This window comes from Panthera leo, chromosome C2 (genome assembly GCF_018350215.1).
Source record: "Panthera leo isolate Ple1 chromosome C2, P.leo_Ple1_pat1.1, whole genome shotgun sequence".
Lineage (NCBI taxonomy): Eukaryota > Metazoa > Chordata > Mammalia > Carnivora > Felidae > Panthera > Panthera leo.
This window is the reverse complement of record NC_056687.1, coordinates 82,218,369-82,241,051: the sequence shown is the minus strand read 5'-3', so window position 1 is coordinate 82,241,051 and position 22,683 is coordinate 82,218,369. Positions and strand designations below refer to the sequence as shown.

Genomic DNA, 22,683 nt, shown 5'->3' with positions numbered 1-22,683 from the left:
TTCAAGGTGCTTGTAGTCATCGATTAAGCAGAGTCTGACAGAGTCTGTCAAAAATTCACCCTGCAGATTATGAAAAGAATAAGGGCTGGAGGTGTATGTTCAAAAGTTATTAGTGGGGCATCTAGGTGGCTCAGTCAGTTAAGCGTTTGACTCTTGATTTCGGCTCAAGTCATGATCTCAAAGTTTGTGAGTTCGAGCCCCGTTTGGGGCTCTGCACATGAGTGCAGAGCCTCTTAGGATTCTCTCTCTCCCCACTCTCTTCCCTCTCTCTTTGCCCCTCCTTTGCTCATGCGCACATGCGCTCTCTCTCTCTCTCTCTCTCTCTCTTTCAAAATGAATAAATAAACTTATTTATTAGCAAGGACCTAAGAGTCGAAACCATAGGAGGGGAGGAATTATTGAAAAATGAAAAGGAAAGGGCCTAAGATATTAAACCTACACTTAAGAAATGGAAGGGGCGCCTGACTGGCTCAGTCGGTTAAGCGTCAGACTCTTGACTTCTGCTCAGGTCATGATCTCATGGTTCGTGCGTTCGAGCCCCACGTTGGCATGTCACATCCCACCAGCACAGAGCCTGCTTGGGATTCTCTTTCTCCCTCACCCAATACCCCTTCCCCACTCACACACACACACATGCTCTCTCTCTCAGAATGAAGAAATAAACAAACAAACAAACAAATGGAAAAAGAAATGGTAGGGCAAGAAAGGTGAAAAGTAACCTTTCCACTAACTAACCCACAAACAGAGGATTGGGACTTTAACATAGCCAAAACATATTAAAATGTTAAGTATGATGTGCTTTATATGTGCTGTGAATGTCAGACGTTTACATGGAAAACTCCTCTTATGCTAAATTGTCTGTTTTTTAATCTAAGCCTTGGTATCATTCTTATGGAAGAATGGTATTATATAAGAATTATATAATGGAAAACTAGGGCTCTGCAAAGAAAAAATAGTTTAATTTTTTCCAGAAGCTCTGAGATTATCAGTAATGTATCCTTAAGTATTGTTAACAATTTTTCTGAATCTAGAGGCCAAAGAGGACCTTTCATTGAAGGATGTTGAAGATACCATGGTAGAGACAATTGCCCTTTGCCAGAGGAATTCACATAATTTGAACCAGCAGCAAAGAGAGGTAGGAGAATGACTACTTAGGCATATTTAAAAAGTCTGTTTTGGTCTGAAACCCGGAATTAATTCTCTTTTCCCTGCCCTCTGAGCCACCTGAGTTTAATTCAGCTGGATTTTAATCACTGTTTAGTGCTCCCAGGAGTACAAGCCTCCTAAAGTTATTATGAGGAGTGTCTGTCCTCTTTGTTCTCACAAAAAGCTTTATATTCCTAGATCTGGCTGTGCTGCAGAATTTAGGTGCATGAATACGAGATGTCCTTGTTCTCTTTGGACTGAGATTTTGTGTATTCTGTGTAGTGATACTGTTGGACGTGTCCTCATTTATCATCTCTTCTATCCCCTGTGGAGGAAAGTGAGCATGAGGAACTGGAGGGAACCCCTCCAGGGACACAGAGCTGGAAAAGGTCAGAGAAGGCTGCGATATGGTTTCTCAGCCTTGGCTGCACATTACAGTGACTTGGGGAGCTTTGAAAAATCCCAGCACTGAGGCTGCACCCCAGATCAAGTAAATTAAAGTCTCTGGATTGGGACCCAGTTGTCAGTGTGTTTTAAAGCTTCCCACATGATTGCACTGTATAGCCAAGACTGGAACCATTGCTGTAACAGATTCAGACTGCCACAAGGAAGAGCACAAAACGGAAGGAGGTAGAGTTGAGCACCTGGTGCAGGTGGGAGTTAGAGCAGCGAAGCAGAAACTAAGGGGGCGAGATGTGACTTGACAGCCAAATTCTGCTTCAGTTTTAAGAAGTTAAGTTACAGTGTTGGGGCGCCTGGGTGGCTCAGTCGGTTAAGCGTCCGACTTCAGCTCAGGTCATGATCTCACAGTCCGGGAGTTGGAGCCCCACCTTGGGCCCTGGGCTGACAGCTCAGAGCCTGGAGCCTGCTTCGGATTCTGTGCCTCCCTCCCTCTCTGCCCCTCCCCTTCTCATGCTCTGTCTCTCTCTGTCTCAAAAATAAATAAAAACATTAAAGATAAATTTAAAAAGGAAGTTAAGTTACAGTGTGATACGGCATCGTGACTCCTCTGTGCCTGCCTCTCTAGGCTGCAGCCTCTGTCTTGACACCACCTAGCCCCTTTCTCTTACTGGCTTTCCGAAATGGGAAGTAGGAGAAATTTTTTTATGTATGTTTAGCCATACATGTTACAACGAAAGTAATAAACTTATTTTTGTTTTCTGTTCTTATCAGTTGGGTAAATTTCTGCTTTATATTTTTGTCGAGGATTTTTTAATTAGGCCATAAATTTTGAAAACCTTTTAGAAGATAAATGTGTACAGCAAGCACATTTACATAATAGATGTGATTTTTGTTTCTTTATTAAAAAAATTTTTTATGTGATATGATACATATTCATCATTTTTTTTAGGGTTTATTTATTTTGAGAGAGAGCAAGAGAGTGCTTGTGTGCAAGCAGGGGAGAGACAGAGAGAGAGGAGAGAGAGAATTCCAAGCAGGTTCCACACTGTCAACATAGAGCCCAATGTGGAGCTCGAACTCACAAACTGAGATCATGACCTGAGCCAAAACAGCAATTGGACACTCAACCAACTGAGCCACCCAGGAGCCCCAGTAGTTATCATTTTTAAAAATCCTGCAATCCAGAAAGTTACACAGAAGAATTTTTTTTTTTTTTTTTTTAATTACCCTATAAGGGTACCTCAGTGGCTCCATTGGTTCAGTGTCTGACTCTTGGTTTGGGCTCTGGTCATGATCTCACGGTTCGTGGGTTCGAGCCCTGTGTCAGCCTCTGTGCTGGTAGTGCTGAGTGTGCTTGGGATTCTCTTTCTCTCCCTGTCTCTGCCCCTCCCGCTCCTCCTCCTTTGTTCCTGCTCTCATTCTCTCAAAATAAATAAATAAACTTTGACAAAAAATTACCCTATAAAATCCTATCACCCAGAAATAACCATCATTATCATTTGGTGACCATCAGTCTAGATATTTTTTATCTGCCTAGGTTAACATGATCGTACAAAAACTGGATCACGTAATACTTGCTTTTATAAATAAATATAGTGTCCAACTCATTTAGGAAGCTTAGGTAAAACTGAGGACTTTCTGAATTTCAAACAATATTTCTGCACCATACTATCTCTTAATAAATATCACTACAGCTTAAAAAAAATCTGAATGACTGCAATAGATTGGAATTACTATGTTTATAATTACATTTCAGTTTTTATAATATCTGTGATGCGAAGCCAGTAAGGAAATTTGTACAAACTCATGCTTGCTCCAACCTCTCTTCTCCATCCCTCTTAATTTTAATAGGTTATGTTATTTTACCTCATTAAGGCTAGTAACACATTCTTTTCTGTATCCAAAATTCCCACAAATTGTTCAACCTTTTTTAAACGGATGATAAGCTTTACACCAGTCCTTTTTGCCATGATTTTTCCATTCCTAAAGTTTTTATTTTCATTTATCTTTTGGTTAGCTGGCTGTATTTGGACATGGTTATATTTTGGTAGAGAACATAATAGGGTAGAATTCTTAAAGCTGTGTTCATATATACTTAATTCTAAGTCTTTTTCACTTTTCAACCCTCCCATCTCCTCTCCGGTATCTTATTTGAGACTCTCGCAACTTCTCGTGGACAGTTTAAGCGAAAAACGATGATTATGTCTTTTAAGTAAGGCTGTTTAGGTTCACATAAGCTGAAAATGTGTCCAGATTCACATGCATTAATGGTAGAATTAGTTATAAAAATCCATGCCTCCAGAACTCTAGGGATTATTCTGACTGTATTTGAACTCCGTATCTCTTAATCAGACGGGAACAATGCTTCCTTTGATGTGGCCAAAGGAAAATTTATTCTTTTTTTTTTTTTTTTTTTTGTCTGAGTTGGAATTTGTTTTAATAAAGGTATTAGATGTTAGACTTCTTCCTATCCTTTGAAATTTTCATTCTGTAAGACTATTATTATACCATTCACTGGCTGCCTGTAAGAAAAGTCTGTCTGTCTATCCTTGTCTTAGACACACACACACACGCGTGCGGACACACACATGCTCACTACTCTCTTTGTGACCCCACTCTCCAACAACTGGTTTCTGCTTCATTTCTGAACAAGTTTTATGACAACAACAAAAATATTTGAATGTTAATTTCTTTATTGTCTGAAAAATGCTAGACTGATTTTGTGTGATACCAAAACATTAAGTTTGGGGGATTTTCATGGTTGTTTGCCTTGATTCTCTTTGCTTTGTTTTTGTTTTGTTTTGGAGAGGGAGAGCAAAAGCTGTTGCCACAGACACTAAACTAACTAGAAAATTTGAAGTACTCGAAAGTTTAATGATGAACTGTTTGTAGTATCTTTTTCTAAAAGTTGTCATCACAAGATTTAATGTTACGAGTATCTACGTAAAAGTCAGACTGCAGGAAGTTGGGCTGTTTGTCCTTTCTCAAGTTGAATCTCTACCTGTCCTACCTTTGTTTATCTGTTTACAAGGCTTTCCTGATACACATATAATAAAGAATCTGGCTTTGTTGTGCATATAATTCCCTAAGAAGAAAGCTGTTTATTACATAACATAACAAAGGAATTCAAGTTTAGTTGTGTTGCTTTCAGGGGATGGTTCATGTGGAGATTTAGTTAAAGAAGAATAACTCCTGGAAGTAGGGTGTGAACACATTTCATGGCTATTACCTCTTACAACCATGCTTCCCCCCAGGCTGCCATTTATACTCATTAAAGAACTAATCTTTACAAAGGTATTTCTTCTAAATTGTCTGGATTAAATAAGAAAATTTAAAAACCAAATTTATAAACATAATAAATATAAAAAACAAGGTAAAAATTTTGCCATATACAATTAAATTACACAATTAAAATACACAGAAATAAATGATGTGGTTATAAAAACAAGCTAAAATAGGCAACTAAAAGGTAAGCTAAGTAAAGCTATCTCAGAATAAAATACAAGATTAAAAGTTCATGAGTACTAAATTAAAATTTCAATAAAATAAAAACCAAGTTAAAACCAGTATCTTATGAACTGGAATGCATGAAAAGTCATCAGTATAAAATCTTAGCTCTTCAATAGAGCTCTTCAGTTGGGAGGTCACCCAGTGGGAAAGTCTCCTTTGCCTTAAGGGGCTCCTGTATCTCCACTGCCATAGGACTTGTACAGTGTCAGGTAATGGGCGACACATTTCCCTTCTGTATTTACAGAGCTTCCTAGAACCACTCTTGTTCTGCTCTGACCTTTCTTCATGATTCCCAGATGTTTGCAGGAATAGGTTCCTCCCAAGACATAGAGTTAAATAAAGCTTTTGTAAATGATTATCCAACAAGAAACCGTAGTCGAAGTTTTGAAATGTATTAGTTTGATTTTTGATGATAAAGATTTTTCCCAAGGCTTAGGAAAACACAGATTTTGGAGTCACAGCACCAGTTTACTGACGGTGTGATCTTTGGCAAATTACTTTTCTAAATTTCAGTTCTTATCTCAAGTGAAGGTCATGCTTACGGTGTAAGGCTGTTACAAGATTGAAATGAAAAAATTTGTGTAAATCATTTAATAGAGCACCCAACATAATAGGAATAAATAATGATCTGTTTATCTACTGATGTGGTTGGAAATGTTAATTGAAATGTTAACTTCTACTTCTTGGGTCTGTGATGACTAAGGAAATACAAAATAATGCTTGAGAGAGGGAACAAATTTTGGATAACCTTCATTCATTGATCTTGCTTGACATCGCTAAAGAGAAATGGGGGAGGGGGTGGAGATGAGGTAGTGGAGGGGGCTGTTCTCTGTTCTCTCCTGCAGTACATAGGGTTATTTAGACTTGGTCAGTGATGGTTTTATAGCATAGTATACAAGAACCTGACTGGAGGCTCTGCCGTGTCTGCTTTGAACCTACCTTCTCCCGAGACACAGGAGATTATAGTTCCAAGGTCTAGACTTACTGACTTCAGTTTCTTTATTTTCCCAGGGTGCATGGTAAAGACATCTGTTTGAGCTATGGTCATTGTTTCTTACTGTCTTTTCTCTTCCCAGTCAAGTGTTCCATCTTTTCTTTAAAAAAAAATTTTTTTTTGCAAACAAATGTATGTCAGAGGCACATTTCAACCTGTAAAACACTATGCTGATGTTAATCTTAAAAATAACAGAGCGCTGTGGTTTCCTCTGACATTATAGGCACTCTGGTTTCCATTATTGGAGGCAATGATGGCCCCTCAGAAGCTGTCTGGTTCAGCTGCACCTCATCTACACCCTGAAGGTAGGTTTATCGAGTCCACCTACACCATCGCCAATTATTATCTGCTAAAAATTATCATTACTGTTTTTCTTAATGAAATCATAGTATAGTGTTAATCTCCCCTTTTATATTCAGTTTTTTCTATGGCACCAATTCTGTCATTTGTCTTGAATAATAGTAGCTTTGTTAGTTATCAACAGTAACTTTAAAATATCCAGCTGGCCCCGGTTAGCTAAGTTTCTAGGAAGCTAGGTAAATCCACTATTTTTCACTAACTTGAAAACCAAAACCTCTTATTTTAAACTAACCTTAATGTCAACATTTTGTTATTGTAACAGCTCTGAGATCTCTGACCATGCAAGTTCTAAACAGCATGGCAGCTTTTATTGCCCTTCCATCCATCTTGCAAAGAATCTTACAGGTGAGTTAAAAGGGGGTCGGTATTCAGTGTTGATCAACTTCAATGAATATTTTAGTTATGTTTAAATAACAGGCAAATGAAGCTAATGCTTACATGGGTCTCCAGAGTAATGCAGTTGATTTTTGGCATTGCTAAATATCTACCTTAGGACAGACGTCCTTGAACCTTTCCTGGTGCTCCAGGAGGCTAGGTTTGCCTGGCACACACCCATGAGCTTCAGTTAGGGTGTGCAGCCTTCAGACGTTCACTGTTATCGTGGGATTCAGATGTACAAGCTTCCTATTCATATGCTAACTGGGAGAGAATCACCATTTATTTCCAGCTAAATATGCTTTTTAGATTAAAAAAAAAAAGATAACTTACAAATGAAGTTAATATCGGCATTTCCTAATTATTGGTTGTAACTTAAATTTTCTAACTCATCATAAAAAATGTTATGTTCAAGATTTCATCCCCTGTTCTATATTCTAGCCGACTTTGTGTCCAAAGCCTTTGCAGGAAACATTATTTTACCCTGTTTTCCTCAGCAAAAAGGCCTGAACACTCCCAACATCATCAAAAGAACGCTAAAAATACCCTATGGTATATTTTGTGAAAAACCTGTGAACATTTTTGGGGAAACAGTGGGAATTATCCTTGGAATCCATTTTGTCTTCTTTCATCTTATGCAGCATGAGACATGCCAAGAAAAAGAGAAAGAAAAAATCCAACAGCACTGTGATACCATTGGTCTTTCTAATTTTCAGATGATTTTTCTCCCATAAAGAATGTCCCTGTCAGCTCTCTTTTAAGGCTTGCCAAGCTCTACTTCAATCTGGTATTAAGTGTCTGGGCCTCTGCGGATACAGACTGCTGCGTCCGTGGTCTCTCATCACAGCTTATGTATCTTTACATGCATTATCTCATTCGGTCCTTATCATGTGTTGGATAAGTCTTTGATATAGACTGCTTCTCTTATATACATTTTGGAATACCTTAGTCATAATGTTTTTCATCATATATAAAGTAATATTTTCGTAAGGCAGGAATACTTTACCAAGTAAATCAGAAAAACTGAAATCTTAAAGCTGAAAGTGGCTCCTCTCTCAGTGTATGCATTTTGCTTTATGTCGAGCTGTAACCACGCTTGATGATACATGAATTTATAATAAATAAAAATAAATTTTTCTCTTGGTGATTTTAAAAATTTTGTTTTTCAAGCTTCCTGACTTTGAAGGCTTTTGATATTAGAAAACCTTCCCTTTATTTTGAGCTATATTGACAGTCATTTCGTTTTTGTTTTTTTTTTTTTTTTTTGGCATTCATTTTAACTGCGTTCTTATCATATTTCTACCGTCAGTAGTAGAAAAAGTACCTGCCACCTTCTACTCCCATTAATAAGGAGTGTATGCTATTTTTTATTTTATTTTTTATTTTTTTTCCTTTTAAATTTGTTGCAGGTTTTTTTTAATTTGTTGCAGTTTTTTTTTTAAATATGAAATTTATTGTCAAATTGGTTTCCATGCAATACCTAGTGCTCATCCCAAAAGGTGCCCTCCTCAATACCCCTCACCCACCCTCCCCTCCCGGCCACCCCCCATCAAACCTCAGTTTGTTCTCCTTATTTGCATGCTGTGATTACTGTAATAGTAACTCTACCTTATATTTGTATGGAGATTTTTATTTTTTCAAGGTGTTTTCACAAATAGTATCTCCTTTGAAACTCACAACAACCTCTTGAGGTAGAGAGGGCTACTACAGAAATTTCTTGATGAAGGAAGAAACTGAAGTATGGAAAAGTTATTACGTGGCCCGCCGTTAGTGGCAAAACCCAGGCTACCACCGAAGTCTCTCACCTCCTAATTTATTCTCTTTCCTATTATGTCATATAAGCTTTTCAGTTGTTTCACTGCCTGGTCTTTTGAGGAGTTTTTTTTTTTTTTTTTTTTTCAACGTTTTTTATTTATTTTTGGGACAGAGAGAGACGGAGCATGAACGGGGGAGGGTCAGAGAGAGAGGGAGACACAGAATCGGAAACAGGCTCCAGGCTCCGAGCCATCAGCCCAGAGCCTGACGCGGGGCTCGAACTCACGGACCGCAAGATCGTGACCTGGCTGAAGCCGGACGCTTAACCGACTGCGCCACCCAGGCGCCCCTTGAGGAGTTTAATTAATTATTCGTTTATTATATGTTTCCCTGTTTGGTCATTTCCTGTGTAGATGAAAGACTTAGCTCCTGCCCTAGAAGAGCCCAGTATCTTCATAATAGTTTTGTTTTTTGAATAAATTAGGATGAGTTGAGTTTCTACATAACTTTAGCAGAGGAGTACCAATGAAAGTACATCTCTGGGGGCGCCGGGTCACTCAGTCGGTTGAGCAGCCAACTCCTGGTTTCAGCTCAGGTCATGATCTCAACAGTTCATGAGTTAGAGTCCACATTGAGCTCTGTGCTGCCAGTGTGGAGCCTGCTTGGGATTCTCTCTCTCTCCCTCCCTCCCTCCTTCTCTCCCTCTCTCTCTGCCCCTCCCATGCTCACTCTCTCTCAAAATAAATAAACTTAAAAAAAAAAAAAGAAAGAAAGTTTATCTCTGAAACAGATTGGGTAATTTGAGAAGATTTCCTGGAGGAGGAGATGTCTGAACTGAATCTTAAATAGCCTAAAGGAATCAGGGGGAAAAAAGGAGATAGCACTATTCTAAGCGGAGTGAACTATATATACAAAGAATGTGAGGTAAAACATGGTACATTTGGGGGAGTTGCAAATGTTTAAGTATGCTTGGAACATAAGAATAAAGGTGAGTCACGGAGCTGAAATTTGAGACTTGCAGGGATTGTGCCTTTAATTGCTTTGTGAACCATAAGGTTGGACTTTGGATTTAATTTTAAAATTTGTAGATTCTCATCAAAGGATTTTAAGCAGAGGAATGATGGAATGAGGTTTCTCTTTAGAAAGATCATTCACCCTGTATGTTATATAGGATAAATTGAAAGGGATCAAGACTGAAGGCATAGAAATACCTAGAATGTATTAGGTACTCAAAGTTTGTTAATTGAGTTGCATAGAATGGCTAAGAGAAGATGAATTTGGAAATTAGTAGAATCCACTTGACTTTTTGATGTTTAGAGGTAGGGAAATTTAAGAAGAACTTGTTAGTGTGATTGACTAACAATGAGCCGTGGGAGAATACAAGACTGGAGTTTATAGAAAAAGATAAAAGTGGAGACATAGACTTGGAAGTCATCAACACAGAAGTAGTAGTTCAATACTTGAAACTAAGTGAACTTTAGGAGGAAGTAAATTAGCAAAGAAAGCAGAAGGCCAAAATTGGAGTTACAGAACATCTAAGAATCAGGTCTGTTTACCAATTTTTTTAAGTTTGTTTATTTATTTTGAGAGAGAGAGAGAGAGAGAGAGCAGGGGAGGGGCAGAGAGAGAGGGAGAGAGAGAATCCCAAGTAGGCTCCACGCTCAGCACAGAGCCTGATTGGGGGGGGGGGGGGGGGGCTCACTCTTATGACAGTGAATTCATGATCTGAGCCAATATCAAGAGTTGGAATCCTAACCGACTAAGCCAGTCAGGCGCCCCTATTTACTGATTTTTATTTACCATTAGAACAGAAGGGCTTGGGAATAAGACTATACTTTGCTAGTACTCTGTCACCATCACCTAGCTCAGAGGCACCTGGCATACAGTAGGTACTTAATGTTTTTAGAGTGGATAAAAGGTCAAGGATGGAAGAATTCCACTTCTGGCCAAGATGGAGTAACAGAGGCCCGATTTATCTCCTTTGCCTGAAACAACCCAAAAAATGGACAAAGTATATGAAATAGTTTTAAAAAACACTGAGTATCAGGCAATGAAGGTCAGTGATACCTGAGGGACAGGAAACAGAGTAAGCCCTGTGTTTGCCCCACCTTAATGTCTTGAGAGACTTTCTAGGCAATAGTGCAGGAAGGGGTATCACAGCCAGTTTCCAGTATATTCATTGCTTTCAGGAGATGGCGCTGAGAGTCAGGAGTCCAAGATGCCCAGAGTTTTCAGGCAAGTACCAGGCAAAAGAACTCTGGAGATAGACCAAAGGCCCTCCTCAAAACGTACACAATCTCAGGAAACTAGGGAGGCCAGGGAAAGAAACACATGAAAGGATCAGAGGGAATTATACTTGTACTCACACAAGACCAACAACAAGACTAGAAGGAAGAAGACCTCATAATTCACCAAACATTGGGTAAAGTACTCGGAAGTACTCAGTAATAGGAAACAGCCCTAAACTACACATAGCTCCAGCCATGCCTTGCAAATCTTAAAAGCAAGACCTGAAAGGATCAAACTTTCCGAGTAATTTAATTGCATCCCAAAACAAAGGTTAAAAATGCTTTTAGGAATAAAAAAATATCTAGGTCCCAATAGCATATGACACTGAATCAAAAATTACAAGGTGTGCAAAAAAGTTGGAAAATGAAACCCAGATATGACATTGGATGTTAGAATTAGCAGACAAGGACACCAAAACAGAAAAAAGATAAGTGAATTTGAAGACATAACAATATAGACAATCCAAAATAAAAGTAAATAGAATGAATTGGAAAAAAAAAAAATGAACCAGAGTTATCAGCTGTGGGACAATTTCAAACAGCCCAAATTAAAATGGAATCCTGAAAACAGGGAGTCAGAACAGAAAAACTACTTGAAGAAATACTGGCTGCATATTTTCCAGATTTATGGAGAACTGTTAGCACACAGATCCATAACCCCAAACCCGAGCAGTATGAGGAAAACTACCAGGCGCATCATGATTGCTCAGAATCAGAGATTAACAGAGAAGCTTAAAAGCAGCCAGAGAAAAAAGGCAGAGGACCAAACATAAAGATGACAACACCTTTCTGCTGAACAATTTTAACTGCTTTGACCTAGTTGACATTTACATATCAATTACAACACATTCTTCTCAAGCTGTACATGCAATATCTACCAAGACCATACTCTGGGCTATAAAGCAAGTGTCCATAAATCCAGTGTTCTGGATTTTAATCATTCTAATAGATGTGTAGTGGTCTCTCGTTGTTTTAATGTGCAGTCCCCTAATGAACTGTGACATTGAACACCTTTTCATGTTGCTCATTTGCCATCTGTGTCCCCGTTGGTAAGGTGTCTGTTCAGATCTTTGGCCCGCTTTTTAGTCGGGTTTGGAGGTTCTTTTTATTGTTGAGTTTTAAGAGTTCTTTGTATATTTTTTATACAAGTGTTTTGTCAGATATGTTTTGCCCTTGTTTCTCCCAGTTGGTAGCTTGTCTTTTCATGCTCTCAACAGATCTTTTCATGAAGCAGTTTTTTAATTTGATTGATTGATTGATTGATAAATTTTTTAATGTTTATTTATTTTTGAGAGAGACAGAGACAAATCGCAAGCTGGGGAGGGGCAGAGAGAGAGAGGGAGACACAGAATCTGAAGCAGGCTCTAGGCTCCGAGCTGTCAGCACAGAGCCCGATGCGGGGCTTGAACTCACGAACTGTGAGATCATGATCTGGGCCGAAGCTGGACATTCAACTGACTGAGCCACCCAGGCGCCCCAGAAGTTTTTTAATTTTAATGAGGTCCAACTTTTCAGGGTTTTTTTTCATGGATTGTGCTTTTATTTATTTATTTTTTTAATGTTTATTTTGAGAGAGAGAGCATGCACATGTGTGCACACGAGCAGGGAAGGGGCAGAGAGAGAATCCCAAACAGGCTCCGCACAGCACAGAGCCCAATGCAGGGTTCAACCTCACGAACCATGAGATTGTGACTAGAGCCTAAATCAAGAGTTGGAAGCCTAACCAGCTGAGCAACCCAGGCACCCTAATGGATTGTGCTTTTAGTGTTGTATCTAAAAACTCATCCTCAAACCCAGGATCACCTAGATTTGTTTCTCCATGTTCTAGAAGTTATAAAGTTTGGCATTTTACATTTTAGGTCTATGATCCATTTTGAGTTAATTTTTGTGAAAGATAGAAGGTCAGTGTCTGGAGTTCTTTTTCTCCATGTGGATGTCCAGTTCTTCCAGCACCACTTGTTGAAAGGACTGTCCATTTCTTCACTGAATAGCCTTTGGTCAGTTGACTGTATTTATGGGGCATGATTTCAGAGTCCTCTATTCTTTTCCAGTGATCTATTTGTTTAGTCATTTGCCATTGTGACATTGTCTTCATTATTGTAGCTTCATAGTAAATCCAAAAGTCAGGTAATGTCAGTCCTCTGATCTTGTCCTTCTTCAGTATTGTGTTAGCTATTTTGGGTTTTTTGCCTTTCCATATAAACTATAGAATAATTGTGTCTCTATGCATAAAATAACTTGCTAGCATTTTGATAGAGATTGTCTGGTTTTGTCTGGGTAATGCTGGCCTCATCAAATAAGTAGAAAATGTTTTCTTTTCTTCTGTTTTCTGAAACATTGTAGAATATTGATATAATTTCTTCTTAAATATTTGGTAGAATAAACCAATGAAAAACCATGTGGGCCTGGTGCCTTCTGTTTTGAAATGTTCTTAATTAAGGATTCGGTTTGGTTAAGAGACACAGGCCTTGTTTATCTATTTCCCCTTGTATGAGTTTTGGTAGATAGTGTCTTTCAAGGTATTGATCCTTTACATCTAAGTTATCAAGAACTCTAACCGGAATTTTTATGTTCTTAGGATTTGGGGCATTTTTTTTTCTAATGTTTGTTTATTTTTGAGAGACACAGAGCATGAACAGGGAAGGGGCAAAGAGAGAGGGAGACACAGAATCTGAAGCAGGCTCCACGCTCTGAGCTATCAGCACAGAGACCGATGCGGGGCTGGAACTCACGAACCCTGAGATCATGACCTTAGCCAAAGTTGGAAACTTAACTGATTGAGCCACCCAGGCATCCCCGTTTTTTGTTTTTTTTGAAATCTTGTCCCTTATCATTTTTTTGTCTGCCCCAGTTTTTAATGCACTGTAAGTTTTCTCCAGTAGAATATTTTCTAGAACATTTCCTATGTTCATAGTCCATACTCAACAAATATTAGTTGGCTCAATCACCTCATGTTTTGGGGTAGTTCTAAGCAGTTTATAAAGCACTTTTGTGTTCTTTATCTCCTTTGATCTCTGTATACACTAACTTTCCTTAGTTTACTCACTTATTAGGTGGGCATAGCTAGAACATTAACTGAACTCCAAATTTTAGGCCTCCCATACCTAACACCAGCCCATACCAGCTCTGGTGTACTTCAGATCCACCTCCCTTTATCAGGCCCCTTGGAGAGAAGAGAGGGAGTGACAGTTATTTAGACGAGCAGTTGCTCACATAATTAGTTTTTCCAGAGGAGATGTTCTCATGATAAGAGGTTCTCAAAGATCTTCTTGACCTCTAAATGTTTATTCAAACTGATGCCTGGCACCTGAATTGTGCAGGCTTCTTCCATGAACATTAGATGGTAAGTTAGTGTTTTTAAGGGAACATGTTTATGTTACATATATTCTGTCTTCCCCACTTGGTTTTATTGATCTTTACTCTATGGCAAAAAGTAATTCTTGTGTTCTAGGAAGCTGTTTATGACTGTCTTACTGAGGAAATTAAAGCAAACAAATGATTTATATGCTAACCTGCTGAGGGCATTATTCATATTTTAAAGTAATGCTTGATTAGTAACGATTTTAATTATAAAACAAACCACATACATGCTACAGTAGGTTCCAGAAAAAGCAAGATGGGGGAAAGTGGTCATCACGTCTTTTGCCAAAGAACTTTTTAAAAAATGAGTTGAAGAGAAACCTCAGTAGTTATTCATTGCTAAAGAATCTAACTGACATCTTTGGGAAATAATTGGAAAAGCTAGTGGATTGTGTACATGCTGTGCTAGAAGCCTTGAGCTCCCTTTTGCATTCTATAATTTATATGTTGCCACAGCATGAGGTAATTTTCATGATTTTGCTTTTAAATTATGCATATTAAAGTGAAATGTACTGATACAAATATAGACATGACCTATAAAGATTTTTTCCTTTCCCCAGAATTTAACCTTTTAAAGACCTTTTTATTCTCCAAACCACCCTTGTCATAAACAAATGACAGAGCTTTTCTGTGCTAGAGCTTATTAGTGTATTGGATGTATATAGTAGGGTAGATACTGTAATACATATTTTTTGTAATAAAGTATTACACTGTCTCTTGATACTTTGACAAATAGGTGTATTTATTAAGAGCTTGACCAAAAGCATAATTGAGTATAAGCTTAGAAGCATTAACATGTATCTATTTTTATGCAAAAAAAAGAAAACAAAAAATTATCTGGTGAGTATATGGCCTGTTTTTCTAATAAAAGATTAATATCTTGTGTTGCTGTCACCCAACTGAAAGTACTGAAAAACAATCTCGGTTAGAAACTGTGCCCACCCAGTCTTCAAGAGCCATCATCGGAGCCTAGAAGAGAAAAGGAAGCAAATACTCAGACTATGTGGTATAAGAGCAGAAAAACAGTTTCTTCTCACATTCCTGAACCTCTCTCCAATGTTTTTCCTGTTTTACAGTCTTTTCTTAACATCTAAACTCCGAATTACTCTTTTTTTTTTTATTACAGTCAAATTTTATTTTATTTTTTTTTATTAATATATGAAATTTATTGTCAAATTGGTTTCCATACAACACCCAGTGCTCATCCCAAAAGGTGCCCTCCTCAATACCCATCCCCCACCCTCCCCTCCCTCCCACCCCCCATCAACCCTCAGTTTGTTCTCAGTTTTTAACAGTCTCTTATGCTTTGGCTCTCTCCCACTCTAACCTCTTTTTTTTTTAATGCACCAAGATTTTAATAACTGCCACTCTCTAAGAAGTAGCCAGAAATGTTACCTACATTTTCCAGCAAACATTAGCTTATTATTTAGTTTATCAGTCTATGTATCTAACTTGGGAGACCAGTATAACATATTAATTAAAAACATGGTTTCTGAAGTACCTAGGTTCAAATCCCAGTTTATCTGTGTAATAGTTTTGTGATCTTAGAGAATTTTACTTAACCTTTCTGAGCTTGAATTTCTTCATTTATAAATGTTCTGGAAGGAGTGTAATGATATGGTACATATAAGAAGTACGGAGTACCGTGCTTGGCATGTGCTACCCACTTAAATAAATAGCTATATTCATCATTACTGTATGGTTGGGCTCCCCTGTTTGGCATGGGAGAATCATTTATGTCAGACATAATCCCATATTAGAGTAAAGTAATAGATTTGACATACTCATTTATTAGCAATGTTTTAATTATAATTCTGGGCCTAGCCAAAGGTGCGGTAAAATGATCACTCAAATAGGCCGATGGAGATAAAAGTTGCATAATACAACTTAGCGGTACAGCAATTTGGCAGTATATATCGATACCCATAAAAACCCTCTTTGAGTCTGTAATTCCCTTTCTAGAAATCTCTAAAGAAAGAATGAGAGATTTAGACTAAAATTTACAGCCACCAGCATTTGACAATTGTGAGTGGGAGTTAGGAAGGGGGAGGCAAACTTACATGTCCAGCAGTAGAGAAGGGTTGAATGACAAGTGATATTTTTACATGATTCATATTCTGTGGCTGTTATGAAATATTTGATATGGGAAACTTCTCACAATATACTGTTATAAAAGTATGTAAAATGCTCAAATTTTGTACACTAAGAAATACATCTCTCCCTCTTGCCCTTTGTCTCCTTTCCCAGAAACAAGACTGGAAAAATGTGCATCAAAATATCAACAGTGTTTATCTCTGTGTGGCTGGATTTCAGTTTTTTGTGTCTACTTTTTGAATTGTTTTTATACATTTCAGTTTTTTTTCCAGATTGTACCTACTAAACAAGTTACTTGGCATACCGCATAGGAAAAGCAGTGAAGGGGAGATTGGTTGTCTGAGTATGTGTTGTTGATCAGTAGTGACTTTATTGAAAAAAGCTTTAAAAAACTGAAAGTTGCTCCTTGGATCCAAAAATTAATCTCCTAAACTGAAACGATTTAGTTGGTGGGAGCCAGGAGGGGGCCAGGTGTGGGTCATAGAAGGGGTTGTTGGACAGATTCTGGCATTCAGGTGGACATCAGTTTTAATGTAGCAGATAAATAAGAGCTCAAAGAGGCATGGGTGATGTTTAATATAAAGAAGGAGAGGAAGCTTCTTGCAGAAACAAAACCAGGGTGAACTTTAATTACACTTGCAAAAAGATTATTAGGTAAGGGGCTCATATCACTTAAGTTTTATTTTGTCTTTTTTTTCAAAATATTTATGATGGGCAGAGGGAGACTGATACACATTTCTAGTGGAAGGTTAATGAAAGAATAAATATTTTGTGACTGTGGAAAAGTACTTGAGTATTTGGCTCTTTCTGATAACTTATATATTAAAGTGATTTTAAAATATCAAGAACAAAATTACACGTTTGCAACTTTTTTCTAATTAGGATCCAGTTTACGGAAAAGGAAAACTTGGAGAAATCCAGGGACTCATTCTGGGAATGTTGGATACCTTTAACTATGAACAAGTAAGCTTTCTATTTCTGAGGCTGTCCTAAGGTAAAAAGAAGCTATTTCTTTTTTCTTTGCACCCATACTTTTTCTTTAAAAATTCCTATTTAATGGAAGTTTGGTAGATTGAAGTGTATGCTTTTTAAAAGCTTATAAATCTCTTGGCCTTAATTAATATGTGTATACACACACAGAGATATTGTAGAATGTGGAAATGTATCAAATTTGGACTCATTTTATTCATTGGGAATGGAACAGTTCTTTTTTTCTAAGTGAAAAGTGTGAGAAATATTCTGGAAAATAATTGAATGGAAGAATGTAACCATGAAAAGGAAGAGTCAGCATGAGTATAGAAATTGCAAAATAAAATTAAATGAATTTTCTTTCAAACGTTCTGAAGCAGATGATTGCCACTAACCAAAAGTGGTCATTAGTCTTTGTTTAACTCAGAACTGCCTATAGCATTGATTCTCAGTAGGAGCCACCATGGTATACAGATTTTTTTCTTAGTATACTTCAAAGTGACTCATGAAGCCACCTAAGAAAAGCACCATTTAGGTATGGTAGATACAGTATCTGCTTCTTTAATAATCTGAGAGAAAAAAAGAAAAATTGGGGTGACAGAGCTTTTCTTAGGGTGATGAAGAACTACAGTTTTGCCAAGCATAGCCCAGTGAAACAGATACCCCTGCAGGCATGCACTCCGTGTTGGCAGAAGGGAAGCTGAGAACAAGGCAGAAAATGTTTGCAAACTTTGGAAGAGCAGGAAAAAATAGGGTTGATTGGAAAGAATTACAGTGGTAAGACTGTTAGACCTAAAAATTCTCCATTACAGGTAAAATTAAAGGACTAGGCTTATAGCAAGGAGGATGGGCAGTATGTCTTCCCCTTTGGGACTGACAAAAAAGAGCCCAGCTGAACATCTGAATGATAGATATGAATGTTGAGAATTAGAGTATGTAAGCAACATAAGCACACAAAGTATGAAAAAGACTTAATGTGATAGCTATGAAAATGTCTTTATGTGACTTACTGACAGATGTCACAGTCTTAAGTAGATTCAAATGACTTGTAAGTGCTGATCAGGAAAATGTGATCTTTCTGCCCAAGGGAGATGAAAACTGAGGAACGGCCATTAGCTTTTTCAGTGAAAGGTTATTTGAAATATTGCCATGGATGCAGTTTCTATAAAAAAAAAAAAAAATCGGAGTTTTTGGTTGTTTGTTGTAACACTTTGAGCCATTCAGAGGGAACTTATTAGAAAAATGTAATTAAAAAATAGGTTTGTATTTATCTAGTCATTCGAAAGCCATCAGTGCTGAGTTAAGCCACAGAATGGCAGAGCACACATTTCTCAGTAGAAACTAATGATAGCCTTTTAATAAATATTTTGAGACTCTCGATGTATGCCCTTGTCATTTCTTGCACATTAAAGTTAACCACTTAAATTTGGGAGTATTTAGGGTTTGTTTTTATTAATGTTATGCCTACATAGTATATTCTTTTTTTAAAAAAAACATTTATTTATTTTTGAGACAGAGACAGAGCATGAATGGGGGAGGGTCAGAGAGAGGGGGACACAGAATCTGAAACAGGCTCCAGGCTCTGAGCTGTCAGCACAGAGCCCGACGCGGGGCTCGAACTCACAGACCGCGAGATCATGACCTGAGCCGAAGTCAGCCGCTTAACCAACTGAGCCACGCAGGTGCCCCAGATAGTATATTCTAATTTCAGTTGTTTGTGGTAAAAAACCAAACAAGTGTCTCTCCTCATTCACCTCCTCCCATCTCTTTCACTTAAAGAACCATTTTTGTGTGTTTGGTTTCTGTTTTGGTCTTTCCTAGACTCTGCTGGAAACAACTACTAGCCTTCTAAACCAAGATCTCCATTGGTCATTGTGTAACCTGAGAGCTTCAGTCACCAGAGGACTGAATCCCAAGCAGGATTACTGCTCTATTTGTTTGCAGCAGTACAAGAGACGCCAAGAAATGGCGGATGAAATCATTGTCTTTAGGTAATGAAGGGAAGGAAATGTTACACATACAGTGTGCGACATGTATGGTATTACCAGGCAGGTATACATGTGGATACACAGCTCTAGTCAGTCTTTCTAGCAGTGAACAAAACAGGGCAAAGTTCTGCCCTCATAGACCTTACATTCTGCTTAGGGTTTGGGAGAATATATGGGGTAAAGGCAATAAAAGATGGACTCTAGAACCACGCTTTTTGAGTTCCCATCCTGTTTCTGCCACTTGCTAGCTGTGAGACTTTGAACATGTTATTTAATCTCTTTACATCTTAGTTTTCTTATCTGTAAATTGGGATAATCATGGTACCTTTTTCTTAGCTTATTGTGAATATTAAATGAGATAAATTACATAAGACACTTGTAATCATGTTGACATAGCAAGAGCTACGTAAGTGTTATAACTTCTATTAGTATAGACACAGGAAGATTAGCAGATTTGGTAGTTGGAAGGGAAAGAAGCTCTCATCACACAAAAAGCCCACAAAAGAGTGCTTGGTGGGGGAAGACATTTTATACAGAGTAGTCTTGGAAGGCATCACTGTTAAGGTGACTTAATAACAATTTAAAAATTAATAAAAATGTAATAATTACCATGAATAAAATAAAATATGGTGTAAAGGAAAGTTGGGAGCTACTAATTTCTAAAGAGTAACTAGGGAAAGTCTCACTAGTTTAGTGACATTTGAGTAGAGACCTAAGGGAAGTGGCCGTGCAGTATCAGGGGGGTGCCCCAGGCAGAGGATCAGCAAGGGCAGACACCTTGAGGCTAGAGCTTGGTCACATACTTGGAGAGTAATGAGTGAGTAGGCTTGTGCTGGCGAAGCAGAGTGAAGGAAAGGGAAGATGATAACAGTTGACTTCAGAAGAACAGAGGCCAAATTATATAGCAACTGGGTCATTATAAAGGGTTAAACTTTTACTCTGAGATGAGAAGCCATTGGATGGTTTTGAGGATAGGTTTGACGTCTGGCCTGTGTCTTAAGGATCTCTTTGCTATGTTGAGAATGGACTACAGAAGTTCAAGGGTGAAAGCAGAGAAACCATTTAGGTTATTGCAGTAATCCAAGTGAGAGATGGCCCAAGGTGGTAGTAATGAAGTAAGAAGTGGTAGGATTCTGGACATATTTTAAAGGTAGAGCTGGTAAGATTTGTTTATAGATTGCATGTGAGGTGTGAAAGAAAGAGAATAGTGAAGGATGATGCCAAACTTTTTGGCCTGAGAAACTGGAAGAATGTAGTTGTTGAGGTGGGAAAAGTTGGATGAGAGCAATGCAGTTGGGGTAGAGCAGAGTGAAATCAAGACTTTGGTTTGACACATGTTAGAGTTAAGATGCCTGTAAGATATCCCATCCACACATAGGTGGCATTTTAAAGCCGTGGAACTGGAGTAATCACTGAAAGAGCAAGCGTAGCTCTAGAAGAAAAAAAGTAGAGAAAGACTGTAAAGACTATAGAAAAGAATTGACTTCTGAGGTAGTCCAACATTTCAGGCTGGAGAGTTGAGGAGCAATCAGTAAAGATGACAGAGAATTATACTCAACACTCACTTTAGGGAGGCTCACTTAGCAATCAGCAGGGAGTTTCTTCTTAGGAATAGTGTAAGAATTACTGCAGCCCTGACAGTTTTGTATTAATCAAATCACAACTGTTGCCTTGGATTTGATGAGGCAGACCACTCATGTTGTTACCAAGCTACTTAAATCATTAGGGCTTTCCCCAATTGCATTTTTTTCATACTTGCTAAAAACATTTCATAGTTTGAGAAACGAACAGAAGTTCAAGTCATCTCCCACGTGGTTTGTAGTCAAGAGAATTGTGATTCTGTTCCTGCTCCCAACGTAGGTGTGCAAATACGTGAGTCTGGGTTTTAAAAAAGAGAGGACGGCAACAAGTAAATTTCCTTTCTTCTTAACTATACAACAGTCAGTGTATTACAACTTACCGGAAGTCTTTGCCACTTATAAATACACTCTAGCATAGCTTATGTTTGGAGATTTTATGTTAAGGAAAAGTGCAAATTGGTTGCCTTTATTTTGCAGCTGTGGCCATTTGTATCACTCATTCTGTCTGCAAAACAAAGAGTGCACCATAGAAACTGAGGGGCGGACAAGATGGACATGCTACAAATGCAGCTCAAGTAACAAAGCAGGGAAATTAAGTGAAAATTCATCTGAAATTAAAAAGGGGAAGACAGCCCCGTCACAGGTAAGACTTGTTTTCACGGCAAGATGGAGATAGTCTTTTCTTACCAGGGTCTTTCGGGCCTGGCCTCGTTTTTCTTGTAGACCTCAGCAACTTTACCTCGTTGGTATCTAGTGCATGACACCTTCCGTTCAGTTCTATTTAGTATTTGAAGAACTTCTCCTCCTTGCCCTACGCTGAAAATAGGGATTTAAGACATTTTAAAGGCAGAAGACATTTTCTTCTCTGAAGAAGTTTAAGATCCACTTGAAGGGGGCGGGGGGGATGTACATACATGAGCCTCCTTAAGCCTTTGACAAAGTAAGAGGTCAGCAAGTACTGATGGCTACCTGTGTGCTCGAGAGCAGAGCTGTCCCTCTTCAGTGGGACCAGTGGACAAGCTAAGTGCACATGTGCTCTGTGCGTGGCTCTCTCAGCTGGGTAACTTTCTTCAAAGAACTTGATGCAGTAGTGTTCATTTGAGAATTTGTCATTGCCTTTGGAGTTCGACTCATGGACTAGATACAACTGTTGTTCATTTGACAGCCTTTCTTTTTTCCTTCTTAAGCAGGCAGTGGTGCATTTGAACTCTGCTGCTTAATAACTTTTGGGAGAACAGAACTTGGCAACACAAGGGGCCCAGTGTGGAGGAGGAGCCGCTGCTAGGACCAGCACTTGATCATTATTCTATTCTCAATTTATTTCCTCTTCGGAGTGAGAAGAGGTGTCACGGTTGCCATTTCTTGCTCCTTCCTCTGTGCCCCCACCTTGTAGTTGGCCTTAACATCACTTAGTGAAAAGTGGAACCTGTTGATCTTCTGTCCTTGTTCTGTCAGCTTTCAGTGCTGCGTCAGAGGTAGACCCAGAAAAAAACTTTGACCTAGTTTCTCCCAGATAACGGTTCAGAATTTTTATACTCTGGTGGTAGACGTTCATTTATATTTGTCAAGTATGTACAAAACAGTGTGCCAGGCACTGTGCTAAATGCTGGGGGTATAGTAGTAGACACGAATTTGTCTCATGGAGTACACAACCAATGAAGTTACAAACAGACTTTGAATAAGTATTCTCAAGTTCTTTCTGGCGCCAAATGCGTGGTATCTTTTCCAACACCAGGTCTGACACTAATTCTGTCAGTACTCTGACACCAGCTGGGTGTCCAGTAATTCAATTCTGACACTGACTATCAGGAGTTAGCGTCAGATTCCACAGGTTCAAGGGCTCATTCACATGAGCCTACCCT

The 22,683-nt window shown here is 38.4% G+C and overlaps 1 protein-coding gene across 8 annotated transcripts in view; it reads left to right on the top strand.

The window, feature by feature from the left end:
* The window catches only part of VPS8 (VPS8 subunit of CORVET complex), a 251,146-nt gene that overhangs the window by 172,912 nt on the left and 55,551 nt on the right, over positions 1-22,683 (top strand). For all 8 annotated transcript variants that reach the window (XM_042902959.1, XM_042902965.1, XM_042902958.1 and 5 more), the window contains 6 exons: positions 1,032-1,135; positions 6,276-6,357; positions 6,675-6,757; positions 17,167-17,247; positions 19,075-19,244; positions 21,299-21,464. In XM_042902959.1, coding sequence (XP_042758893.1) covers positions 1,032-1,135; positions 6,276-6,357; positions 6,675-6,757; positions 17,167-17,247; positions 19,075-19,244; positions 21,299-21,464 — 686 coding nt within the window. The remainder of the gene's footprint in view (positions 1-1,031; positions 1,136-6,275; positions 6,358-6,674; positions 6,758-17,166; positions 17,248-19,074; positions 19,245-21,298; positions 21,465-22,683) is intronic.